This window comes from Convolutriloba macropyga, chromosome 8 (assembly GCF_964194025.1).
Source record: "Convolutriloba macropyga chromosome 8, txConMacr16.3, whole genome shotgun sequence".
Lineage (NCBI taxonomy): Eukaryota > Metazoa > Xenacoelomorpha > Acoela > Convolutidae > Convolutriloba > Convolutriloba macropyga.
In genome coordinates, this window is record NC_134475.1 from 8,348,514 (window position 1) to 8,376,243 (window position 27,730).

The 27,730-nt window shown below is 35.0% G+C and overlaps 1 protein-coding gene across 2 annotated transcripts; it reads right to left on the minus strand.

Moving 5' to 3' along the window:
- LOC142343905 (uncharacterized) lies at nucleotides 1-25,732 on the minus strand. Of its 2 annotated transcripts, none has more exons than XM_075395292.1 (5): nucleotides 25,538-25,732; nucleotides 22,824-22,996; nucleotides 16,653-16,829; nucleotides 6,689-6,826; nucleotides 1-95 (listed from the first exon to the last, which is right to left on the minus strand). In XM_075395292.1, exons 2-5 carry the CDS (start codon nucleotides 22,915-22,917, stop codon nucleotides 19-21), a joined length of 486 nt encoding a protein of 161 aa, XP_075251407.1. In that variant the 5' UTR covers nucleotides 22,918-22,996; nucleotides 25,538-25,732; the 3' UTR covers nucleotides 1-18. The 2 variants fall into 2 exon arrangements, with proteins under 2 accessions (XP_075251407.1, XP_075251408.1); XM_075395293.1 differs by lacking the exon at nucleotides 25,538-25,732 and adding an exon at nucleotides 24,675-25,527.
- Nucleotides 25,733-27,730: the final 1,998 nt, after the last annotated feature.

Sequence of the window (27,730 nt, forward strand, 5' to 3'; positions counted from 1 at the left end):
GGCGGAGAATAATAGAAACTAACTAGAGATAGCATCGCGATACAAGAAGTCGACGGAGTAGGAGTCAGCATTGCAGCTCAGAGTCAAAGAATCACCTGAAACAGAAATTAAATCAAAATAAATTATTTCCATAAACCCAAAACATATTAATTTTAGAGAAAGATCATTTGGCCCCAAAAACCATTCGTTATAAACAACTATGCATTTGGGAAATGGTCACCAGCCAATGAAAACTATTGCAAATTAGGGGGATGAATATTAGGCTAAGTATCAATGCGGCGGACACAAATTTGAAGACTAATTGGTCAAAATTTTCAAAAAGATGTAAACGTTACAATAAGTCAGAGATTTATAGGAAAAACTACTTTCTGCCATTTTTTCTACGTACCCAAGAAATTGGTGTGATATAGTTCAAAAAACAAAATGAAGGAATAACACGTTTTCTACTTTTTGAATTAAAGTGCTTTGATGAGTTATAAAATCACAGCATCAAGTACCTTGTCTGTTTGATAATTTTGCCAACCGGGACTGAACTGCAAGTCACGATCAGCACTGAGCATGTCAAATTGCAAGTCTAAATTTGACATTGCAAAATTGTCAAATCAGCACTGAGCATGTCAAATTGCAAATTACAAGCACATACCAGTACTGTGCACGTCTAAAAACAGGTCTGCAAGTCTGGCAAGTCTTTGCCAAGACTTGGATTACGCTTGCTAGTTCATTCCCAAGTCAAAACCAACTTTTCAAAATAATTCGAGTGAAAACTTCGAATTTTAAAATATTTTTTAATGTGCCACGGTCTTCAAGTTAATGTTTAGCCACTTTCCCGGGGTCCTGAAAATCGATATCAGACTGGTACGAAATGGTGCCAGACACTACTACAGGACCTCCGGGAGGTCCAAATTGGTCATTTCAGGTAGTTATGGGCCGTTTTCAGCCGTTTTTCAGCCGTTTTAAGCCAAATTTTTGCCGAAAATTGACAAATCTTGGTTTTTCAGATCTGTTGAACCCTCCTATCATGTCAAACTTTCCTATCAGAGGGAAGATTGTGTAGACCGGCAATACAGTTAGAGTCCCGTTGCTTACCCGATTCCCACTTATCAGACATCAAGCCGCAACTGGCCCTATTTTGGCACAAAACGGCTCAAATCAGTCACAAGATCAAAATTCCTCCAATATGGCAATACCTTCATTCAAATTAGACCGAGAGCCAATATTGCCATCAGATAGTTTCATTGTATTTGTTCCAAATGGTTACAAATAACCAGAATAACCTGAATAACCAGTTATAACGAGTTACAAGCAGTTATAACCAGAATGCCGGTGGCAGTGCTCGTTGCCCTTTATTTCCTGACAAAATTTTTAAATTGGGATGTCATATATATATATATATATATATATATATATATATATATATATATATAGTTTGAAAGCTTATTTCAGGGGGTTCTAATATATCTTGTTAGGGTTCGATTTGTTCAAAATATTGGTGAATATTCAAGAATTCAGACTGTACCCCAAAAAACTGGGTCATGTCGAGCGTTGGTTAGTTAAAACTTTTTTGAGTGAATGTTTTGGGCTCAGATTTTGATATGAGTGAGTTCATTATGAGTGCTAACAAAATTAATAGGTCTGAAGTAGTTGCGTCCCGAAATCACTGAAAAATTAACAATCGAGCACAGGGTGACTTATAGAGGTCACGTATCTTTTACAGGGTTACATATCGATAAATTTTTGGACCTAATTTTGACGTTTTTTTCGGCTATTTTTTTAAAAGTTTTTAGCTATTTTTGACGTTTTCTGAGCCTGTTTTTGTCGCTTTTTCGGCCTTTTTTGACGTTCTGTTTCGGCAATTTTTGACGTTTTTTGTTCCTATTTTGTGATGTTTTCTGGGCTTTTTTGACGTTTTGTTTTGGCAAGTTTCGGCGTTTTTCGGACCTAATTTTGAGGTTTTTTTTGGCCATTTTTGACTTTTTTTAGACGTTCCAAGTCTTGGCCAAGAACTTCATTTAGACTTGCACGTCTTGGCCAAGAGTTCAATTTTTACTGACAAGTTTGAAAAGTGACGTGATCATAACTCTGAACCAGTATTGACATAAGACTTTCAATTTGACGTGCCCAGTACTCATATTGACTTGCCGTTCAGTCCGGGAAATATTTAGCCAGTTGAAACTATTCCCTTTACGTTATTTTCCTCTGCAATTCCAACTACCTATTTGAAAGGTGTTTGTGTTTTCAGATCTGATTCAGAAGTAAAAGAAATTTTGATAATTCGAAGAAAGTGATTGTAGGTGGTTTCAAAAATTTGAACACAGCGCAATAATTCGAAGTATTTATTAATGACAGGTGATCATTATTGAGCCGCTTCCGGTATTAGAAATAGGATAGTTTTTTTGCAAAACTTTACACTTTGTTTATACTGTAAATAAAAAAACAGGAACCTAATTTGTCTAATTACACTAGATTCCAAGTTTTTTCATCTAGTATCATATTTTTTTAAATATATTTTTTGTTGACCAAGTAATCGAAAAATGTCTTACGTTTTTGAGCTATTGCAGGAGTAATTACGTAATGCGGAGTTTTAGCGCTGTTGTTGTTTAACCGCTAAGCTAATTAACAGGGAGTTTCTTGGTGAAAACAAGGAAAACAATTTTATCTTCAAGCCATCAGCTAAAAAATGTATACAGAAACAATCAGCAATTCATGTAACAGCTAATCATCATAGACTTATAAGTGTAAATCAAAAGAATGATAGTCATAGAAGCAACAATTGATTTGAATATTAGCAAACTAGATTGGTTTAGAAGATAAATTAGTGAAATTGTACAATCTGCAAACTAATTTTGTTAAAAAAAGCGTTGTCATGTCGAAAACACATTATGTTTTGTTCAATTTTTAATTAATTGTCTTTGATGGGATAATTTTTAGCTAATTATGAAAGTTAGTTACCATGAAAGTCGAACGTAAAAAGAGTTGAAAAATATTTGAATTATTCGCCAAAAATTTAAATAATATAAATATACCCCAACTAAAAAACTGCACCGCCACCGGTGCCAAAAAACACCACGGTTTTCAGTGACTAATATATAAATTGAGGAAAAGCTTGCAACCTTTTTTAGTGCGGTTCACAGTTGGGAAAGTGAAGACAACAGAACATCTGGCACGGTCTCCAAGTTAATGTTTAGCCACTTTCCCGGGGTCCTGAAAATCGATATTAGACTGGTACGAAATGTTGCCAAACACTACTACAGGACCTCCGGGAGGTCCAAATTGGTCATTTCAGGTAGTTATGGGCCGTTTTCAGCCGTTTTTCAGCCGTTTTAAGCCAAATTTTTGCCGAAAATTGACAAATCTTGGTTTTTCAGATCTGTTGAACCCTCCTATCATGTCAAACTTTCCTATCAGAGGGAAGATTGTGTAGACCGGCAATACAGTTAGATTCCCGTTGCTTACCCAATTCCCACTTATCAGACATCAAGCCGCAACTGGCCCTATTTTGGCACAAAACGGCTCAAATCAGTCACAAGATCAAAATTCCTCCAATATGGCAATACCTTCATTCAAATTAGACCGAGAGCCAATATTGCCATCAGATAGTTTCATTGTATTTGTTCCAAATGGTTACAAATAACCAGAATAACCTGAATAACCAGTTATAACGAATTACAAGCAGTTATAACCAGAATGCCGGTGGCAGTGCTCGTTGCCCTTTATTTCCTGACAAACTTTTTAAAAAGGGATGTCATATATTTATAGTTCAAAAGTTTATTTCAGGGGGTTCTAATATATCATCTTTGGGTTCGATTTGTTCAATGTATTGGCGACTATCCAAGAATTCAGACTCTGTACCCCAAAAAACTGGGTCATGCCGAGTGTTGGTTAGTTAAAACTTTTTTGAGTGAATGTTTTGGGCTCAATTTTTGATATGAGTGAGCTCATTATGAGTGCTAACAAAATTAATAGGTCTGAAGTAGTTGCGTCCCGAAATCACTGAAAAATTAACAATCGAGCACAGGGTGACTTATAGAGGTCACGTATCTTTTACAGGGTTACATATCGATAAATTTTTGGACCTAATTTTGACGTTTTTTTCGGCTATTTTTTTAAACGTTTTTAGCTATTTTTGACGTTTTCTGAACTTGTTTTTGTCGCTTTTTCGGCCTTTTTTGACGTTCTGTTTCGGCAATTTTTGACGTTTTTTGTTCCTATTTTGTGATGTTTTCTGGGCTTTTTTGACGTTTTGTTTTGGCTAGTTTCGGCGTTTTTCGGACCTAATTTTGAGGTTTTTTTTGGCCATTTTTGACTTTTTTTAGACGTTCCAAGTCTTGGCCAAGAACTTCATTTAGACTTGCACGTCTTGGCCAAGAGTTCAATTTTTACTGACAAGTTTGAAAAGTGACGTGATCATAACTCTGAACCAGTATTGACATAAGACTTTCAATTTGACGTGCCCAGTACTCATATTGACTTGCCGTTCAGTCCGGGAAATATTTAGCCAGTTGAAACTATTCCCTTTACGTTATTTTCCTCTGCAATTCCAACTACCTATTTGAAAAGTGTTTGTGTTTTCAGATCTGATTCAGAAGAAAAAGAAATTTTGATAATTCGAAGAAAGTGATTGTAGGTGGTTTCAAAAATTTGAACACAGCGCAATAATTCGAAGTATTTATTAATGACAGGTGATCATTATTGAGCCGCTTCCGGTATTAGAAATAGGATAGTTTTTTTGCAAAACTTTACACTTTGTTTATACTGTAAATAAAAAAACAGAAACCTAATTTGTCTAATTACACTAGATTCCAAGTTTTTTCATCTAATATTATATTTTTTTGAATATATTTTTTGTTGACCAAGTAATCGAAAAATGTCTTACGTTTTTGGAGCTATTGCAGGAGTATTTACGTAATGCGGAGTTTTAGCGCTGTTGTTGTTTAACCGCCAAGCTAATTAACAGGGAGTTTCTTGGTGAAAGCAAGGAAAACAATTTTATCTTCAAGCCATCAGCTAAAAAATGTATACAGAAACAATCAGCAATTCATGTAACAGCTAATCATCATAGACTTATAAGTGTAAATCAAAAGAATGATAGTCATAGACGCAACAATTGATTTGAATATTAGCGAACTCGATCGATTTAAAAGATAAATTAGTGAAATTGCAGAAACTCGTTAAAAAAACGCGATGTCATGACGAGGAAACATTATGTTTTGTTCAATTACTAATTAATTGTCTTTGACGGGATAAGATTTTAGCTAATTATGAAAGTTAGTTACCATGAAATTCGAACGGAAAACAGTTGAAAAATATTTGAAATAGCCGGCAAAAATTTAAATAATATAAATATACCCCAACTTGAAAACTAAACCGGTGCCAAAAAGCAGCACGATTTTCAGTGACTAATATATAAATTAAGGAAAAGCTTGCAACCTTTTCAGTGCGTTTCACAAGTTGTTAAAGTGAAGACAACAGAAAACATTTACAATCGCCCAAAAATTCATTCCTTAAAAAATACCAAACATTATGAATTTTTATTTTTCCCGTGTAATTTGCTAGGGTGTAAATAAAATAATTTGTTTCTGCGTAATCGCAGCGGAGCCGCATTAGGCTTCAGTAGACTGTTCTCAGCTGTCCTTTTTTTCTATTATTCCCCACATCTCAGACTGTTCATTTAGTGAGCATGAATGCTCTTTTTTGGTGACTATGGCCACTTTTTTTGCGTCTGAGACTTTGACGTGGTATGATTATTGCAGCAAACATTGGTCAACCTGAAGCTATGGTTGAGTAAGAGTTCATCCTCGCACAGACAGCTTCACGGAGGCAGGGATCGAACTATCGATCAATGGTGTGTTAATCGGTGTCCCATTTTTTCACCCCTATTCATTTAACCCCCTATCATTTAACCCCCATTTATTCACCCCTGTATCATTTAACCCCTCTATCTTTTAACCCCACTATCATTTCACCCCGATTTTAATCCCTATAAAATAAGGATTATTAAATTAGCAATAAAATCATTTGGCCATGCCTCGCGGGCCATGGCCATGCCTCAGCGGCCCGTGGGACTTGATATGAAACTATCACAACTGAACGTGAGATTAATCTATCCACTTAATTATGACAAAACATGCCTTTAATGTCGACTGCTAATTAGCGGGATGAAATGATAGAGGGGTGAAGTGATATAGGGGTTAAATGATAGAGGGGTGAATAAATCGGGGTTAAATGACAGGGGGTTAAATGAGCAGGGGTGAAATGAAGTAGAACCGTGTTAATCACACACCTTTCCTCTCGGCTATCACGCCATCGGGTGCTAATCTTATTTAATTTTGAGGCCAAACTAACCCCTTGCAATTCAGTGCCAGCACTGATGTTGTGGTTAAAACATGTTTCGGATATTTTCAATTGTGCTGTCTGGACCCGTATTGAGAATATCGAAGATGACGAATTAAAACTTTCTCGAATTTACGTTTATAATCGCTGTTTTAGTTCAAGTACAATCAATTCATCGGAAAACATGTGAATAGTTAACTATTCGTTTTTATTTTCTTAATTTACACGTTTCTTATTCGAAAAACAATAATTTCCTAATTAACAAATTTTTTTAAATTTTCCTAATTTACATGCTTGTAGTCCAAGAAAGAGACTTAGGTCGGGGGTGTAGAACTAAACGCTTTTATACATAAGTTACCTGTCTGGAAGGTGAAATTAGCCGAGAAATCAGAGAGGGTGTCAGTAGACTCCAGATATCCCCTCACCCTGGCCAGGTACTCTGTCGTGGGTCGAAGATTGGCTACCACACAGAGATAATCCGCACTCGCCACAATTCCTATGTCAAGATCCGGATCAAGTTTAACTCGATTTTATCTACTGTCTATAGAAACTGAGTCGCTTGGGTCGCTCATCAAGCATAGTTGTTAGTATACTGGTCAAACATGATATCTCACTAACCTTAGTAAATTTTCGTTAACCGGAGTGAATTATTTCTAAAATACACTTCTCGCAGCAGAGGCTAAATTACCGACAGCAGACCCAAACAAAGAAGATAGGCAGCATCTGTGGAAAATACCCACATAAAGAAGTTACCTCATTGGAAGTTCATTAATGTAACAATAGGTCCACTACTGACGACGAAGTACTGTCAGAAATGATCACACACAAACACGCACACAAACACAAACAAACAAACACACACACACACACACACACACACACACACACACACACAAACACACACTTCCACACACACACACACACATACATACACACACACACACACATACACACACACCCACTTACACACACACACACACACACACTTAGACGAACAAACAGACATACACACACTTACACACACACACACACACACACACACACACACACACACACACACACCCACACACACACACACACACACACACACACACACACACACACACACACTTAAATGCACACAAATACAAACATAGCAACGCAAAAAAGGATTTACTTCAGTTCTCTACTTCATTGGCTTGGATTTTTTTGTTCATCTTTTCAATTTTTTACTGGATAGTTTTCCTGATGGTTAATTTTTTGATAGAAACACATCTTGCAAACCTCATTTCAACAGTTCATGATTTATGATCAAGCCATGGCTGGTCTCAGACTATCGCTAAAGTGTTGACCCAAAACAGAATGTGAGAGAACTCAAAACTTGTAACTAAGAATGAATTGTCGATAACATTGTTGGAAACGAATCGTGAAGAGCGGATCGTGTAAAACCAAGACTTGGCAAGTTTTGATCGAAGTCTTGGCCAAGACGTTAAGGTCTAAATGGAAGTCTTGGCCAAGACTTGGAAAGTATTAATCCAAGTTTTGGCGAAGACGTGCAAGTCTAAATGTAAGTCTTGGGCAACACTTGGCAAGCCTTAATCTAATTTTTAGTCACGACTTGGCAAGTCATAATCCAAATCTTGGACTAGACTACTTGGCAAGTCTTCATTCAAGTCTTGGCAATGACGTGCAAAAGTAAATGCAAGTCTTGGTCAAGACTTGGCAAGTCCTAATCCAAGTCCTGGAAAGTCTTAATTAAAGTCTTGCGGAAGACTTGGCAAGTCCTAAACCAAGTCTGGGATCGTCTAAATTGCCTAAGCACTTACATACACACACAAACACTTACATACAAACATAGAAACGCAAAAAAGGAATTATGCAGATCCCTATTTTCTTTGATTTTGATGGTCTTCTCTTAATTATGTCTGTTCATTTGTCTTCGACATTTTTTTCCGACGATTAAAACTAATAGTAAACATATTTTGTGATCTGCTTGTTACCATAGTTTAACACCGCTCTTCGCGATCCGTTTCCAACAATGTTATTGACTACTCACTCTTAGTTACAAGTTTTGAGTTCTCTCACGTTCTGTTTCGAGTCCCAGGTTGCTTCAGCTTAGAATGATTTGGAAGTCACAGTAACATCTCTCAAATGCTTTTGCGCCAAGAAATATTGATAAGTCGACGGTTTTTGACAATGACGCACATTTCCCTTAAATTTTCCGCTCTCCCAGTTTACTGCATTTCAATGGGTGGAGCGTCCTCATAATTCTCTGAGCCAATGGATAATCTAAAATCTTTTTAGCGATAGACTGCGACCAGCCGTGGGTTGATCAAAAATCATGAATTACTGAAATAAGTTTCAGGAGATGGGTCTCCAACAAAAGTCAACTATCAGGAAAATTATCCAGCAAAAAAAGTTTGAAATACCTTGTGATTGATGCATAAACAAGTTTCAGTACTAACTTTTATATTATCATCAGGTAGAAATGAAAAGCCAAATTAATGTTAGCAGGACCACAAAAGGAAGTTATGCAATGTCTTTGGAAATTACCCACATAAAGAAGTTACCTCATTGGAAGTTAGTTAATGTAACAATAAGTCCAATAAAGACAAAAAAGTACTGTCAGGAATGATCACACACACGCACACAAACATACACAAACACCTGCGCACACACACACATGAATACAAACACACGCACACACACACACACAAACACACTCACACACACACACACACTTACACACACACACACTCACATACACACTTAGACGAACAAACAGACACACACACACAAACACACACACACAAACACACACACTTAAACACACACACACACACTTACGCACACACACACATACACACACACAAATACGCACAAACACACACACACACACACTTACACACACACACCTACACACACACACGCACACACACACAAACACACACACACACTTAGACGAACAGACAGACACACACACACACACAATAACACACACAGACACTCACACACACACACACACTTAGACGAACAAACAGACACATACACACACAGAAACACGCGCCTTCGCACACACACACTTACCCACACACACACATACACACACACACACGCACGCACGCACGCACGCACACACACACACATTATGCGTACACAGAAACACACGCGCACACACATACACTTACTCGCGCACGCACACGCACGCACTTACACGCACATGAAAACAAACATAGCAACGCAGAAAGGAAATCCATCAGTTCCCTATTTTTACTGGCTTTGATGTTCTTTTGTGGATCTCTTCTGTTCATTTGTCTTCGCAGAAATAAGTGCAAACATTGTTAAAATCTGCTTTTTTCCATGTTTTATCACCGCTCATCACAAGCATTCTGTGTTATGCCTGAGAATGCTAGCACCTAGAGTGGTTTGGAAGGCACAGTAACGTTTTCGCAATCTTTCAGGCCTAAAATTATAATTAGTTCAACGTTTCTTGAAAAGTTACGCAATTTTCATTTCTTCCATATTACCGCTTGGCAATGCGTGGAGCGTTATCGGAAATGTTCGGAACCTATAGCTAGAGAGCCAGAACTGTTCAGAATATTTAAAAAAGTCTTTAGCGATAGACTCTGGCAAGCCGTGTATCCGTGGCAATATAAATTGTAAAAAAAATCAAAATTCAACAAAGTGAGATTCGTACTAGAAGCTGTTCGAATCCAAGTCCGCGGATATTTTGCAGGAAAATATGAAACGATTTCATTGAAAAATCGAATTGGCCCTTGGAAGAAGCTTTTAAATTCTCTTTACTGGGAGAGAAGAACTATATACTCAAACTCAAAAACTCGTTCAGCAAAGAATACATAATTCAAAAGATTTTGTAAAAGTTTTAATTTTTGTGAATAGTAGACCTATTTGCTTTGTTTTATTCACTTTTTTTCTGTAATTATAGCCAAAATTTCCGTTTATTTAGAAACAAAAATGGTCAGAAACAATGTTATTGGTTTAAGCTATACCCGGGTAGAGGTTTTTGGGCAAATTTTTGTACGAAATGCGGTGAATACGTTGAATTTTTGTAAGAAATGCGGTGATTGCGGTGAAAAGAAAAATTTGGCCGCATTTCACCGCTTTTCTTACAAAAATTGACCGCAAAATTAACCGCATTTCTGATAAAAATTCACCGCATCAACTTTTGTGGCACATTAATGTAAGAAATGCGGTGAAAGCGGTGAATGCGGTAAACAAAAATAATTCAGCACATTTCACCGCATTTCTTACAAAGTCACCGCATTTTTTTCCAACCTCTACTCAATCTGATTTAATTTCACAAGAAAGATCAATGCAGTACGTGATATTTGGCGCAGTGGAATAAGAAGATGGCATGCAGGAGGTCAGAGGTTCGAACCCGTGTAGGAACGATTCTTTTTTTTGTAAGAATTCTGAGAACGCGGTGAAAATAAATAATTCACAGTGATTCACCGCTTTCACCGCAAAAAGAAGTAAGAAATACGCCATGAAATTTTGTTTTCACCGCATTTCACCGCATTTCTTACGAAAATTCACCGCCAAACCTCAACCCGGGTATAAATAGAGAAGGCTTGCTGAATGGTTTCATCCAATTATTGTCTGCTAATTTTTTGAACTTGCAATTTTTTTTGAAAAAATGGTGCCAAATATGTTTTTAGATCACATTTCATAAGTTTGCCAGATGTGAAGACCTGGAAAATCTAGATCAATTTTTAAAACTGACTAAAGATGTTTCCGCTTTCTGTAAGAGCCTTCTTGAATAAAATGATTATCCGCTTTAACTCGTTATTTGTCCAAACTCAACACTTATTTTTAACCCCTTGATACATATCATTTGCCAAAAAATCTATTTGGCAAATATATGGAACAACTAGATGTTTTGGTAGGCGTGAAGATGTTTTGGTAGACTTATTGTTTTTAAGGCATTGAAAAGCGTTTTGAAAAAGTTTAATTTGATTCCTTACGTCTTGATTTAACTCTTTAATTTTTGATGTCTCATAATTTAGGCTCACTAAAAATAAAATCCGATTGGCTTCTTTAATTGGCACAAAAAATTATATCTTCCTTTCAATTGATATCTGAGAGCCCAAATGATTTTTTGTATACGTTTTTAAGAAAACTTAGGTGAAAATTTGAATCTTTCATCTTTTTTCGAAAATTTTTTTCATGTGTCGCTTAGTATCAGTAACAGCAGCTTCAGAAAGAACTTTGTTTTAGCTTGCGTAATTGTTTTTTTAAAAAATATTTTTGTTTTTTGGTACTACAAGTTTCATAAAAAAGCGTGAATTTTATATATTTGGCAGTTTTGAGATTCATGAGTTTCACAAATTATCACAATTAATGACAAGCCAAATTAAATCTAAAGAAGGCGCAATGCTTTATAATTGATTTTTTTGGTGAATATTCTATGGTTTTGGGTCTGCGACGCCGTTCTTGTGCAAAATTTCTCAAACTTTTAAAATCTGTCACTTATTTGTATAGTTTTTCTGTATGGAGTGGTTCAAATTATGCTAGATTAAGAAAGATTTCAGTTGCTGTCTTAGATTTTTATATGGAACAATTTAAAAAGTAAATTTTTAGTTTATGGCTAATGAATTGCATGATTTTGAGATACAATATTTTCAAAAAAAATTTCATTTCAACTTCCCTTTTTTTCTCTTTGTCATCATACAACTTAGTCCTCTTAATGATAGGTATCATCAAATGTTTGCCGAACTAAACATTTTTTAATGTTGGATTGATCGTTCAACTGATGGCCTCAGGGTTTACACAATGTTTTGATAAGAGTTTTTATGAGTTTCCTGTTTAACCATTATTTCATGTCTTTTTGTCTTTTTGTATTTTTCAAATAAATCCTATACAAAGAGAACCACTAATGTTCAAATCAGCTTCGAGTAAATCATCAAAATACCGCCACTTCAACATAATTTTCTTTGGATTGAAATTCTCAAGGTTTCAAGGGCTTCAAATGTGGAATTTTCTAAATCTGTTTTTAAATTTTTGAGTTCTGTTGTTGTTTTCTGCTTTTTTTGTAGTCCTATGAATTAATCTCACAAATAACAAGCGCATTTGGATTAATAGAAAGTTGTATCTTAACCTCTGTTGGTTTTTATTTGAACGCTTACAGGTTTTTGAATACATAGAACATTTGTTTAAAAAGAAATCCAGAATTTTATTTTAGTTTTGCCGCTTTTTATCTTTGCTCTGTCAATAGTTAGCTTAGTCTCTGTACAAACAGGTGCCATGATCTTTTTAAGTTTTAAAAATCCAATTTTTAAACTGTTTTGTTCTCAACTTATGGTTTCTTGGCTTTGAGACTAATCATTTTCATTTTTATAAATAAAACATATTGGAGAGGTTGTTTTTTGTTTTTTGTACACTTTAATACACCCCTGGGGAGGTCCCATCGGCGCTGATGAGTTGCGCAATTGAACTTTTTTCATGGTCTAAAGGAAAAGATTATTCCGTTGCGAAACCTTTTTCTTGCTAAATTTTTTGATTAATTTAAAAGAAATTTGTGCTAGTTTGTGTCGTTTTTTGTATTCTTTTTTACCTATTTTGAATAATGATAGGTCAGATTTACCTCTTCGTGAAGTAAAAATGAACAAGTTTTGATTGCCTCCTCAATTATACGTCAATAGGTAAAAAGAAACATTTTTAAAGATATTATTGTTCTTCATACAGCTGTTACATGTACGATAAATATCAATTGCATCGAACAGCAATTATCAATGTTTAGATGAAAAAGGTTAGGAGCAGTTTTCGGCAAATAGTCAAGGAAAAAGCTAATAATATTTAATTCATCATTTCTTGTTTTCTCTTTCGACATTTTGAAGACATCAGTACTTCTGGAACGATTTCTGTTCATCTTTTCATCGTTTCATCTTTTTTTAAAAAAAATTGTCGATGTGTAGCTGGGTATCAGTATCAACAGCTTCAATGTGAATTTTGTTTTAGCTTGCTTAACGTTTTTTTTTAAAAAAGCTTTTGCTCATTGGTAATACAAGATTTCAAAAAAATTTTATATATTTGGCATTTTTGAGACTCATTTTTGTTTCAAAAATTATCACAATTTTTGACAAGCTAAATGACATCAAAAAATGCGCAATGCTTTATAATTGATTTTTTGGTTATGGGTCTGCGACACAGTTGTCGTGCTTAATTTATCAGAGTTTTTAACTGATAGTTGTTCTGTATGTAGTGGTTCAAGTTATGCTAGATTCAGAAAGATGTTAGTGACTGTTTTGGCTTTTTACATGAAACCTCTTAAAAAATTCATTTTATAGTTTTAAATGGTTTAAATGTTTTTATAGTTTTAAACCTAATGGTTTTAATGACTTTGCGATAAAAATATTTTCAGAAAATAGTTTCATTTCAACGTCCCTCTTTTCTCTTTGTCATCCTACAGCTTAGTCCTCTCATTGATAGGTATCATCAAATGTTTGCCGAAAAAAAAACATTTTTTGCTGTGGGTTTGATCGTTCAACTGATGGTCTCAGGGTTTAGACAATGTTTTGATAAGAGTTTTTATGAGTTTCCTGTTTTAATCATTATTTAATGTTTATTTTGTCTTTTTCACATGAAACTTTTACAAAGAGGAACCACCCAAGGTGAAATCAGTCTCACGTAAATAATGGAAATTCACCCAATTTAACATAATTGTCATTGGATTGAAAATCTCAAAGTTTTAATGGCTTAAATAGTGCGATTTTCTAAATCTGTTGGTAAAATTTTGAATTTTGTCGCTGTTTTGTTCTTTTTTGTAGTCCTTTGACTTAGTTTCACAAATAAAAAGCGGAATTGAATTAAGGAAAAGATTAAACCGTTGCGACATCATTTGAGTGTTAGATTTTTGAAATATTTTAAAAGAAATGTTTGCTGGTTTTTGTCGTTTTTTTTTGTATTCTTGTGACGTAATTTGAATAATGACAGGTCAGAATTACTTCTTCGTGAGGTAAAAATGAACAAGTTTTGATTGCCTCTTCAATTATACGTCTATAGGCATAAAAGACCTTTTTAACGATTACATTGCTCTTCATACCGCTGTTACCTGTATGATAAGTAGCAATTGCATCAACCAGTAACTATAAATTTTTAGATGAGCAAAAGTAAGGACCAGTTTTTTTAGCAAATAACCAAGGAAAAAGTTAAGTACTATTTAATTCATCAATTCTGGTTTTCTTTTGACGTTTTGACAACATCAGGTACTTTTGAAACTAATTTTGTTTTCTCATATGGGTTGTCTTTTAAAATTGTTGCTTTGTTTCGAAACCTTTTGTACGGCACAGAAGAAACTAAAAATTTAAAACTGAAAGAGAGCAACTATCTGAAGTTAAGTTCTATATCACGCACTACTTTAAGAGTACCTCATCTTTTTTTCTTTTTGAGCTTCAGATTTTGTATCACTTTCAAAAGTAGAGCGATGACCTCATTAATAATTTCTGAATGATTACGTTTTTTTTATAAAAAAGTTCTAAAATTTCTCTTCTATTTGTCAAGGAGGTCTTTACTTCCAGCTATATGCTGCCAGCTACAATCTCTAGTGATGCCTCAAACTCTTACCATTTAATTTTATTTTATATTTATAAAGCGTACTGTAAGAGTTCTGTTGAACAGCGCTAAAATTCAGTAAGAGATTCTTGGAGTTTCTGTAGATTTTTAAACGGTTTCTCCGCATTTTGGGGAAAAATGTAAAAGGTTCTGAGCTGCTTTTTTCTATAAATTCAGCGCATTCAGTTCCCTTGCTTCATAATTGTAGGCCTATTTAGAATTATTCTTTAAAAAATACGCAGATATGGCCTTGAAACTGGTTGGTTTTTAAAATTTTATCAAAAGAAGAAGTTCTGATTGTATCCTTTGTTTATTGTTTTGCCTATACTACTTTATGCATATATATTGAGCCACCGAAATAGAACTTGATTTATTGGAACCGTGATCATGCAACAAAATGCAGCTTTTTTTACTATCAAAGCAATGCGGCCTCGATTTTCTTGGTGGAGAGGGGCTGTATAGTAAACGTTCTCCCTCCCCCGCAAACCACCTCCAAGATCATCATCCCCCACCCCAAGCACAAACACACAGAGAGAGATACACAATACACACAAACACACAAACAAACACTTACACCACACACACAAACACACTTACACTTACACGCACACACACAGACACACATACAGACACACAGATACACACAATACACACATACTCTACTCACACACACAAACAGACATGTACACACACACACACACACGCACACACACACGCTTCGGTTTGAGGGTTACTGTCATTCAACGCAAAAATTATGCAAAATAAACGGTGAAAGCAGAAAATTGGTAAGAAAAGCGATGATTGTGGTGAAACTACATAAATCAGTCGTTGAAAGCTGTGACACAAATTATCTCCTGGTAGCGGTAAAATTACATAGTTTCGGCGCTTAACAAAGTGTCCAACTTATTAATAAATAAATTAATTTTGGTTCCTGCGTAATTGCAGTGGAACAGTGTTAGGCCTACAGTAGCCTGTTCTTAGTTGCCCTTTTTCTTATTATTCCCCACATTTCAGACTGATCTTTTGTTTGAGATAAGGAGTGAATGCGGTGAAATTACATAAATTCAACGCTTAATTTAATGGTGAAATTGCATTAAATCACCGCTTAGAAGAAAAGTGTCAATCAGATGTAAGATTAGGTGGTGATTTTAGTGGTTAAAACGATGAAGGATAAGGGGGCGTAATGGTAAATAAGGGAGGAATTTTTAATTTTCATCTCCCCTATAATTACCCCCAATTTCTTGCGATTTTTCGGAACATTTTTTCTAAGCAAAGATATTATGTAATTTCACCACTAGAGTAAGCGGTGAGCTTACAAAAGATCGCCACATTTCACCGCTAAAATATGTAATTTCACCGCCAAACAATCGCAAATCTTACAAAAATTCATTGTGCATGTTTTACAGAAAGTACAGTGAATTTGGTTTAATTTCAAAACAAGTATAAAATAATTTAGTGAGCGGTGGCGTAGTGGAAGAAGAAGTGGCGGATTTGCTGGAGGTGTGATATTCGAACCCATGTAAGGACGGAAACCTGTCGTGAGAGGTGAAATTACATTTTTTAGCGATGAAATGTGGTAAATTTTTGTTAGTTCACCGCTTACTCTAGTGGTGAAATTACATAATTTCAACGCTTTTCACCGCAAAAATATGTACAAATTTTGCGGTGAGCAAAACAACTGTCCACCATTTATCTTACATTTTTTTCCAATCTGTCCTCGACCCGGGACTCCACCCCCTCGAAATATGAAAAAATCTAGGTAACGTGATTACCTCCCGTGAAAAGGGTCGAAGTAATCGGCTCACAGACGTCCTTCCCTCGCACCAGATTCCCGGTTGAGGCATCGTACAGTTCCAGTTTTAGTTCACTGTACACTCCAGTGGTAGGGATTGAGATTTGTAAGGCTCCTCTGTCGCCCGGATGCACTGTGTCTTGAATGAACTCAGTGACTGAAATGTAAAATCTAATTACCCGGGTTGACTTCCTTAAAATTTTCCCAGCGGGTTGACCCATCCAAGCCAAGTATAGAGTCTATAGTATCTTGGCAACCAGTGCTAAGAAAACTGGCTGACAGGAGGTGTATAGCATCAAGGGGGAAAATGGAAAATTTAGCGTACACTTAACAGTGAGTGGTCTGAAAATATTGGATTGCTCAAAATATCAATAGTTCGTTGCAGTTATTGGAGTTTGGTGCGCGGCCGGTTTTTCTGGTTAAGTTCTTAGTTTTCGGTTGTCGGCTAAAGTCCCTTTCGGCCAATCAGGCAAACACATTGGTTGCTATTTTTTTGGTGATGAAAAAAAAACATCTCGCGAAAAACTCTTAAAAAATACTCAATGCTCTCTGAGTGGCAAAAAAACGCATAAAAACACATATAAATTTGAAGTTCACGGGTTTTTTGATGGTTTTTTGAGTATTTAACTAAATAAGCATTTACCATTTTCTACTTTTTTATCTGAAAATGTGTAATGAATTGTCTCTTTTAAACTACATTTTTAAAATTTATTGTCCGTACACTCCAATTGCTGTAGTATTCTGTATCTGAGATTACCATCGAAACGTTTTTTCAAAGAATTGTTGTATAATCAACCTGTGCAATAGCCTGTGCAATATAATTACGCCGGTCAAGTGAAGATCGGAAAAATGGGAGAATTTACTTGAAATTTGATCAGAAGTCCTGTTCAGTTTCAGCAAAAGCTGCTCAAAAATCTTATATTTGAAGAAAGTTTTCCATATTCTTTGTGCCCCGGGTCGAGGTGTCACCGTTGAAAACCGCTAAAAGTGTAAGACTTGCTATCAATGCGTTGAATTTTTGTGAAAAAACCTTTTTCAAAATTTTCAAAGCTACCAGCAGAATGCGGTGAAAAAAATTTTTAATGCGACCAGCAGAATAAGGTGAAAAAAATTTTAACAGCTAAAATCGCAAATCTTACAAATATTCACTGCGCTAATTTCAACGCCTATCTTAAATTCACAGGAAATAGCATTTCTGTAAGTGCCAGATGGCGCAGTGGATAAGGAGTTGTTGACATGCACAAGGTGAGAGGTTGGAATCTGTGTGCGGAAGTTTCTTTTTTGTAAGAAATCCGGTGAATGCACTGACAAAATTTTCATTGCTAAAAGCCGCAAAAATTCACCGCAATGAACGCTAAATGATGCTGGCGCTTTGCGGTGAAAGTTTTTTTTGCCGCTATTCATCGCTAATCTTACATTATTTTTTGACCAAACCAAGACTCGGTGCAGCAAATTACTTTAAATTTACCGCTTCTTGGACGATGGCACGACACTCTGAAATAGCAGGGTTCAAATAGCAACGAAAGGTGGCCTAAAGAGCTAAATAATTATGTAAAAAGAAATTTCTATTGCTCGAAAGTCTGATTTTAGTTTGTTTCAAGCAAACAATTTTCTGATCAACTGCTTCGAACAATAGGTGCTAATAGGGCAATAAAAAGGCGGTCACTGTTTAAAGTTATGCTGATGATATCCTCATTTATAGGTATGTAGATTTAGGGACGCGGCAAAATTGAGAGAAACAGCAAAACCTAATTATTAAAAAACCTGCATTGTATATTATGTCAAATCGAAGGAAACAGACTATAAAAACCACAAGCAATCCCCAAAAGTATACAATATACATTGCTTGAAAAATGTGTTCGGTCTAATGAGAGCTCCCAAATTAGCCTAACAGTTGATTCAGCTCTCAGCCAATCAGAGAGCGAGAAAGTCAAAACTGTATAGAATATGCTTTTTTTGCAGCTTTGAGCTTACTGGAGGAGCGATCAATGATTTCGGGCGCACAAAAGTCTGGACAACAGTCTGAAATTTTAATCGATGTTATGGTTAAATTACAATAAATTATGCTGAACGCTCTGGCACTTTTCTGATTTCGGTTCACGTTGCGTTGACTGGGGATGTTTGATCAAAGATCGTTTTAAGCGCACCATGAGTACACACCAACTTTCGAGCACACAAAAGTCTTATCAGAAGTCACTTGCGTCAGGGTCGGTCTAATCAGGACCCATTTTTGTCCAGAACTGAAACTGGATTTCAACTGACTAACACGCATGGCAGGCCAGGAAAATGCAAAATAGTAAATTTTGAAGAAAATTCAAAAAAATATATTGTAAATATTGCAAAACCTGGATACCATGGAGTATGTAGGTGAAGAAACGAGTAAGGTGAAGAAAAATTGTGAATCGAAAATTTCAGAAAAGGCAAAGCGACTGCTATAAAAAAGGCTCAACCCTGAGAACAAGAAATATCTCACCTTTATATTAAATTGTCTAACTAAGTTTTGTTGTTACATACTTTACTAGAATCCAAGAACAATTTGCAAGGAACTGCTTAATAGTATTAGAAATCCGCATTGCTGCCAAAATTGTAGCAAAAAAAGTTGTGAGCATTACCAAAAAGAAGAATTGACAAGAAGTTGAACCAACATTCAAAACTGATGGGGATAACGATGTTTTAACTGCTTATGACATTGAACGTTTAACTGAAAGCGATTTCAAGATCTGAATTTTTTTCTGCGAATAGTGTTTGATGACAAAAATGAAGATAAATCAAAGCTATAATAAAAACGATGTGCTGAAATGATCTTGTTTTGTTTTCATCTTGATCGGTTGAGAAACAGATTCGCCGTAGAATTTTTTCGAAACTAATAGAATAAACTACTGAAGTAGGGTTGCTCTTTTGGCGATTGAGATGTTTGCAGTTTTATATTACATTTTTTACTTTAGGTTTTATTTTCTTGCCTCTGTTCATCAATATTCATGTTTTTCATTTTCCAAAACTTTACATTGAATATAATATGAGAAAAGGTTGTTAAGTTCACTTGACGGAAAATTCGTATATGATCTCCGAGCAGTTATCCAAAATTTGCAGATGGAAACTCAGAACTTAGAGTCTAAGGAGGCAATATCAGGATTGTATACTAACTGATAGCGTCTATGCTGTAACTTTAAAAGAAATAAGTTATCATGCTCATTTTAACGTAATGTAACTCTACATATCAGGCTTTTATTAAATTATTATTGTTTTATATTTCGTATAACTATATGCTAGCTAATAATTTTGTTCAGTTGGTAGAATCTCAGTCAAAACAGAAATGATTGAGGTATGGAGAAACTGCGACCTATTTTGAGCCAATTGTAAAAATTTCATTGTGACCAATTATCGGCACCTCACTTGCAATAAGAAACAGTTTTGTTTACAGAAAACAATTGTTCTTATGCAGGAAAAAAGGTGGGACAATTAATTGTTAAATATCAAAACCAAATTTTCTGTTTTTTTTTCAAAACAACTTCTTAAAAAAATTGTCATCCAGTCACTCTCATGCGTATGTGCCAGGCATATTTGCAATAAAAATTGCATCAAAAACATTAATTGAGCGAAAAGAAACAAAAATAGGCGTTTAAAAAGTACTGGCGATTTATGCGAAGTTCTAGCCCCAGGATCATCAGTGATAAAGACAGACGACAATATATCATTGATAAAGGAACCCAGAAAACAAGCAGTAACCATCCGAATTTCTGATCTTGAGAAAATCGGATTGAGAGCAGAATGCCAAACTGATTTGAATTAATACGCGGAGTGACGACCAAAACCCTTAACGGAAAAGCGACAGAGGAAAAAAACAAATACATGACAGTTAGCAGTCAGCAGTCAGTGGGATGAGCTGATACTAGAAAAGCGTTGGCAAGGTGGCTCAAGAAGTTATAGTGATTTTGAACATCGACCACTTGCCCTAACTCAAGACGCAGTGAACCGGAGAAATGCGGATTCAAATAAGGAATCAAAAGTAATCCAACACCCAGAAGTAGGATTGCGTATTCCACGAACCGAAACATCACCCGAACCGAAAAATTAAATCTGGCCAAAAAACCAAAAGTAAGGGTTCAAATAAGTCTTGACGGTGGATACGGTTTTCTAGCTCCAGGATCCTTAGTAATATAGACGGACGACTATACATCAGTGATAAAGAAACCGGAAAACAGGAATTAACCGCCGGAAATTGAGATATTGCGAAATTCACGAACGAAAGCAGGACGCCAAACAGATTCGAGACATTACGCGGAGCCACGACCCTATTCCAATAGCGAGAAAAGATCAGAGGAAATAATACAAAACTTGCTAATGATGTCCGTAACAAGTTGGGAGGAGAAAAAATATTGAATGTCCAAAAAAATTGCACAAGTCTATACATTACAAATATATGTACTAATCCCGTAAAGCAAATCATTGCATTGCCCTGGCAAAAAATTGAACAGAGATAAGCTGCAATAGCTTATTCAACACAGCAAAAGAGCAAACGGCAACGCAGATCACCATTAAACAGTGAATTGAATGAATCGTTAATCACAACAAAAGTGTGCCCTCCATCATTGTCCTTAAAACAGGCTCCTTCAAGACAAAAGTGGCGGCAAATCATAAAACAAAAGCAAAAAGCAAGTAGAAATATATTCTCAGCGCCTCAAGAAACAGAATGCTAAAACCCTGACAGCACTGAAACAAGTTTCCAAACTGGATCTTGCGCAACGAATCCACCATATCCAGTCCAATACTACGTCTCCGCAAACTACGAAGAAACCTTAATGACGGCTATGAAAGTTGAATGTGCATGTGACTCAGAATCTGACTAAGAAAACAAACTTTGTAAATAAAACAATTCTTTTATTAGATTCGATAACCAGTACATATGTAATTAATTTTCCGCTCTTCTTATAACCAAATGGGGAAATATGATATGGTATTACAGGTAGCGTTGAGGTTGATTAAATTAGCGGTGCCAATCATTAAGTTATTTAAATCTTTATCCACTTCATCTTGACTTTTCGTACTTTTTGTAAAATTTCATGTCCTGAGTTGCAAGTTTTTTCAATTGGTTGTTCATTAAATTTAAATTGTGTATCTGGTTCATTGTCTGATGATAAGTTTAGTTTCCTGAGAATTTGACGCTATTTTTATTTGGTAATTTCTGCCTTATGTTCAAGTTTTTAATCAAATTGCTGACTAAATCTGAATTTGTATTTACTTTCATTCTCTTGAATCGCACCACATTGTTCTGTTAGCTCTCTTCCAACACTATCCTTTGCCAGGCGAATCACGCAATAGTAATTCAATTCAAAGTTCAGTCTTTCGCAAAGCGAAACACTCTAGAAAATTCATCACTTGTATTCGTGGAGCGAATACCGTCAAAGTTATTTTGGACATAAACAATTCTTTGTTACAGAATTCTAAGCATGTTTGCGGAATGAAATCAACCAAACAAAGTCACAATATCAAATCGGATTATGCGGAGCGAAAGTACACTCTGATAAAAGATTGATAAACCGCATGACAACTCACACAGGGAAAAAGAAAGCATAGAAAAAGAATTGGGCTCGAATAGGTTTGATAAAAGTTGTATTAGCAGAGGAACATTCAAACTTAAGAAAATTCAAAACTGGGGGACTTGATTTTCATTTCTCTGCGGGCTGTAAACTTTGAATAAAAATGGCTAACAGAACCCGAGCCTGGTCACTAGCTCATACTTATATCATGCCCAATTTCATTTTTCTTACGCGTTGTAATGTCCAGTTTTACAGCGTTCGAAGTTTCCAATATAATGCCATCAAATATGTCATAATTGTCAAGATAAATGATATTTGACCTTAAAAGAACATCAATTGAGCTGGTGTTACTTTAAATTCTGATACAATTTTTGGTCAAACAGCAGCTATTTTTTGGCACCGCACACTATCACGTAGCATATTTTCATTTATCGGTTCACTGCGAAATTGGACGTGCTCTGTAACAGGTGGGGGGGGGGGTGCAGAATATGGTTCGCAAGCGGAAAAAGAATTTTAGAACAATTATCAGCATATTCGATCTGTTATTACAGTGACTGTTAAAATAATGAGATAATTCGATTTGGAACATTTGATAGGTCAAATAGAGTACTAACTGCTTGGATCGGCATTTGCAGGTTGGTTTTGAATCATGACCAACATCAAAACCAAGAACAGCTTTGCCACAACTGTCGGCGAAAAAGGCCCCATGATTACAGAACCACTTCAGACGTTTATCTTCTTTTTCTGTTATTGGTTTCCTCAATTCGCTTCCTATTCAATCTGGGATCTGAAATAAGGACAAAGCTGTTTGGAATTCCATGTCTCAACATATAATCGACGATGGAGAATGCAGGTTTTATATGCATTTTATTTTGATTCTCTCTGGCGCTTGAAATTGGCTATTTTCAAACATAAAAGCGCGGCTCTTAGATTAACCAATCGAATGACAATGTTGCGAAGTAGTTCACTGTAGTCTGAGGATTTTAATAACAGACTTGGCTCAAGTCTTACACACCAAAAAAGTGACATGAATATAAGTATCTGCATCAGTACTTATTTACAATTTGTTTATGTCTTGTCCAGTACTCTTTTTCACTTCCATAGGAGACAAATTTGAACTTGAAACTCATAATGGGAACATGAGGTAACAAAAAATCTACTTTTCTCCATTTTTGAAAACTTTTTACAGAACATAAATTTTAAAGTCTATCATTGTAAAATTCAACTGCGTCGTAGCACCTTAACAAATAAACATTCTAGTAATAAAATTTTATTCTCATAACAGAGATTAAATATATATTAATATTATCCACTAAAAGTTCGAAAAGAGGCAAGAGTTAGATTTAGTTGTGAGAAGCTTAAGCAAAAAAAATCTTTGCAATTTTTTTAATTAAAATTAAGCGGGCGATATCTCCAGTTTTCGATGTATTGAAACCTGCTCTCGGAAAATTTTTAAGTAACTGGGGAAAATAAATGTCATCTTTTGATAAAAATTAAATTGAACAGTCTTATTTGATTACTCGCGAATACAAAACACGTAGGCTTTTTTGCTTGTTTCGATTAATCTGTTAAACTACGGCGCAGAAGTGCAGGCGTTCATAATAATTTTACCGCTCTGAAATTCCGATAGATTTCATCCCGAATTGAATTATTCAAGAAAAGTTAGAGAAAGTTTATCTCTGAGTTTCATATTTGGTGAGCTTGAAAGAAGTCACGCTAAAGTGTTTGCAAAAAGAACGGATAATGTGAGATTCTTACTCTGTGATTGTCTCTCAACTAGATAGAGGTTTTCTCAAACAGATAAAACTCTTAGTCAGCATGGAATTTTTAGGAAAAAGTATCAATCCTATTATAGTTGTCTGTGTCTTTAACAAATTTATCAATTCAATTCTTTTGAAATTCTTATATACATTTTTCTGCAAAGGGCACAATATAGTAATATAGCTTTAAAATGAAAAAAAAAAATAGATTGGTTCAATTATGGAAAAATTTTGTAGCTTTCAACAAGGAAATTGTTTGTTTTTATTTTAGGTACTTTTCGCCCCACAGTTGTTTGAACACAAACAAAGTCTTAAGCTTCATCGTAAGCTATGCTAATTAATACTGATTGCATCGAGAAATAGTTTGCGTAAAATCTAAGTTAACCTTAAAAAGTTTTAATACTTTGTCAGCACTGGGTTTTCAATACATATAAGAACACTTTTTAAGGCTTTCGTTTTCCATTTTTTTGAATTTTGAATCCTTTACGGCCTGCAAAAAATTATTTGCCAAATTTGTTGTTGAGAAAAGTTTTTTTAACCAAATCGAGATTTTAATTTGGCAGATAATTAAAATGCATTGGGGTAACCGAAAATTTGGCAGACAATTAAAATGCATTGAGGGCAACATATTTTTCATTATATTTATAATTAAAACATTATAACTAATTAATTATAATTAATTTAAAAATAAACCATTATATATACCAGTAAATGTGCTGTGAACATAAACGAACTGCAAGTAAGGGGACATTTAATCACCACGCCGTATTCCTATTGGTTTCAATTTTCTTCTCGTTTTTGTTCTTAATAATTGATGATTTTTGGTGAACCTGATGAAATTGAAATGAACAATCTAGTAAATTATTTTTGTCAATAAATTTTTACTCAATAGCAGCACAATTGGCACTTATAAACAAAACAAATTGATCATTTTCCTCATCAGAAACAACTCATGGAATCAAATTGTCACGCAATAGCGGATTGGTAATAAGAAGATAGGGTTGTATAGCTAATTACGTAATCAAAGTTGTGAGGAGCTTTCTTGAGCAGTTTTTAATATCTTTAAAAATTGTTTCTCAGAAAAATAAACGCACTCACTGTATTTAACGCTAAATGTGGTAAGATAAGGAGAGTTTATTTCTGAATGTAAACATCAAACAGGGTTAATTTTGTTATTGGGACCGAAAAATACAAAATTTCAGCTATCGAGTTCCATTGTTTAGTTGAGACCGATGACTGATTTTGACAGTTTGTGTTTGGCGTGTTTTTTGAAAAAAAATTTTATACAAAAGTACAAAAATTTGGTGCATTCTTGGCAGTCTGACAGGAAATAACAGCTCCACGGACTATAACAAGGTTAGTAAACAATTCAGAAAATGAATTATATCAGAAACAACAAGTAAATAAAAAAAAACTTGTGTTAAAATTGGCAATTTGCGCGATATTTGAGACTGAATAAACCTTGATTGTGATAATACTTAGCGTAAGTTTTCTAAACGATCACTGAAAACTTTTTTTGAAGAAAAGTCATAAGAAGTTATAAGAAAAACTTAGATGACTCGACTCACCTTTTGACAATACAAACTTCGATTGAAGATTGAAAATATGATATATTCACAAATTCAATTTTAGGCTAATTTAATTCACATCTTATTAATCCAGCATATCTTTGTTAAGTGTATATTTTTTGTACATATGATGTATCTTTTTTAACTAAGGGCCTGCGGCAAAAAAAAACTGAGCCAATGAGATAATGCTCGCTATAAATTACAATAAATGTTCAATCTTTACAGGCGTTTTCAAAAGATCTCCGAAAAAAGACAATGATTTTTATAATTTGAGATTAATTACGATATACACAATTAACCATTATTGAGTTTCCACCGCGCTCGCTTTTCATTCAATTGAATTTATTCTGTTTGAAGAGAGGGCGTTTCAAAGAGTTAAAACTTTCTTCTACAAAGTGAAGTTTTCATCTGTATATATGACTTCGCTTTTCAAGTAAGGAAAGTTGTAGCCAAATACGAAGAACAGCGATAAGAAAAAACATGGCTCTAATAATATCATAACTATATTGGCTTGCTTGTAAAAACAAATTTTAAACTAGCACTGTTTACGGTATGAGATATCTAAGATAACATTCGTTTAAAACGTTTCATAACCAGCTTTTCGCGTTGAAAAACAAACTTTTTTGGTTCATTGCTTTTGATGAGTTCATTTACACACACTCTACCTGGAGTTAATACTTAAGAATGTAAAGTAGTAACAACTTTTGAGCAGAGATTTAAAATTGGCAGCAGTAATTATAAATGAACAATTAAGAGAAACAAAAGAGCAATGACCTCGGGTCAGAAATCATCCGAGAAATCTAAAATGAGATTTTAGTTTTAAAAAATCTCAGTACCCAATACGACGAATGATAAGCTAGCTCACTTTATTCTAGTTTTCAGTAAAGAAATAGTTGTAAAAAGGGTTTTTTTACGGCAGTGCTTAATAAATATTCAAAGTGTTCAAAGTTTCCACTCGACAACTATGCCCAACAAAACTGCTGGCTCCTGGTTTCTAAGCAGGATATGTTTCAGTATTTAATCTAAAATCAGCATAGTGAAAAGACAGTAGATAAACCATGAAAAAGTCTTCGTTGTACTGACAAAAATTGTGTTGCCTCTTCAAAATTTTAGGAAGCGCTCTTATTGTCTGAGAAAATCTATATAGTACTACTAGTTGCATTTTTCTGAAATTTTTGAGTTGAACTAAATTTAGGTAATGTGATTTGTTTCTGAAAATCAAAAAAGTCGAAAGTAGTTTGTTCGTGATTCGTACCGTTTCTGAGGCTATATATAAAAAATCAGTGGAATTTTCCCACAAGCTAGGTTTGCTAGTATTCTTAAGCATGCATGGAAAACTTGTATTACTTATTGTTAGAAGATTTCTAGCTGGAGACTGGCTAGCGCCCGAAACTCAAAATGCCGAAACATTTGATTGATATTTCCTCTAATTGTTGGGAGTGTTCTCCACTGTCACAAAAAATTGCACTCTCGACTGTTTAAAAATGCACTTTGGATATTAATTTAGTCCATAATTATAATACCAGCGACCGGTCAATTATAGCCAAAAACTATATAATTTAACAATTTCAACAATCCAAGAATATTTTGCCATGCAAACCAACTAATTAGTCAAACTAAATCAACACAATTGAATCAATCTATCCGCAAGTATCCACAACTATTTCAATCAATTTACTAACCCAAATAAACCTCTTAATTATTGCCTCCCGGTAGCTCAGTTCCTGATCACAAACATAATATCAACCAAAAAAGCAAAGCTAGCTTCGCAGATTCATCACTGCAACTGAGCAACCATATTCTTTCACAACGAACTCAATAAATTCTTGCAACTTTCTCTCACTAAGAATCAACTGTTCCGCTCAAAATCCCTCTCACCTCAGTCGTTCTGTTTCTTTTTGTGCCTGCGGGTACTCAACCTTATCAGATTTATCAGTGGTAACTTACGTGTCGTTTCAATGAAAATATTTTTTACCTGACGTAAAAATGCGATTTCAGACATACAAGGCTGGTCGCAAGATTTAGCTTGCTTCATGCAAGTGTTTGCCCAAGTGGACTGAAGTTCTGCGGTCAAATTTGTATGTTCCGCGGTCAAAAAAGAGAAGGAAAAGTTAGGTTTTCCTACTCTTTTTCCTAGTGGGAACTTTGTTTGCATCAAAACAATGAAAATTAAAGACAACCAAGTGAAAATCT

What these genes read in the sequence shown, in the direction of transcription:
- LOC142343905 (XM_075395292.1), bottom strand. Translation starts at nt 22,917, where the DNA reads ATGGGGCCTTTTTCGCCGACAGTTGTGGCAAAGCTGTTCTTGGTTTTG. An exon ending in TGCAAATGCCGATCCAAGCA is followed by an intron (nt 16,830 to 22,823) that starts GTTAGTACTCTA and finishes TTTACATTTCAG; the next exon opens with TCACTGAGTTCATTCAAGAC. An exon ending in TAATTTCACCTTCCAGACAG is followed by an intron (nt 96 to 6,688) that starts GTAACTTATGTA and finishes TTTCTGTTTCAG; the next exon opens with GTGATTCTTTGACTCTGAGC.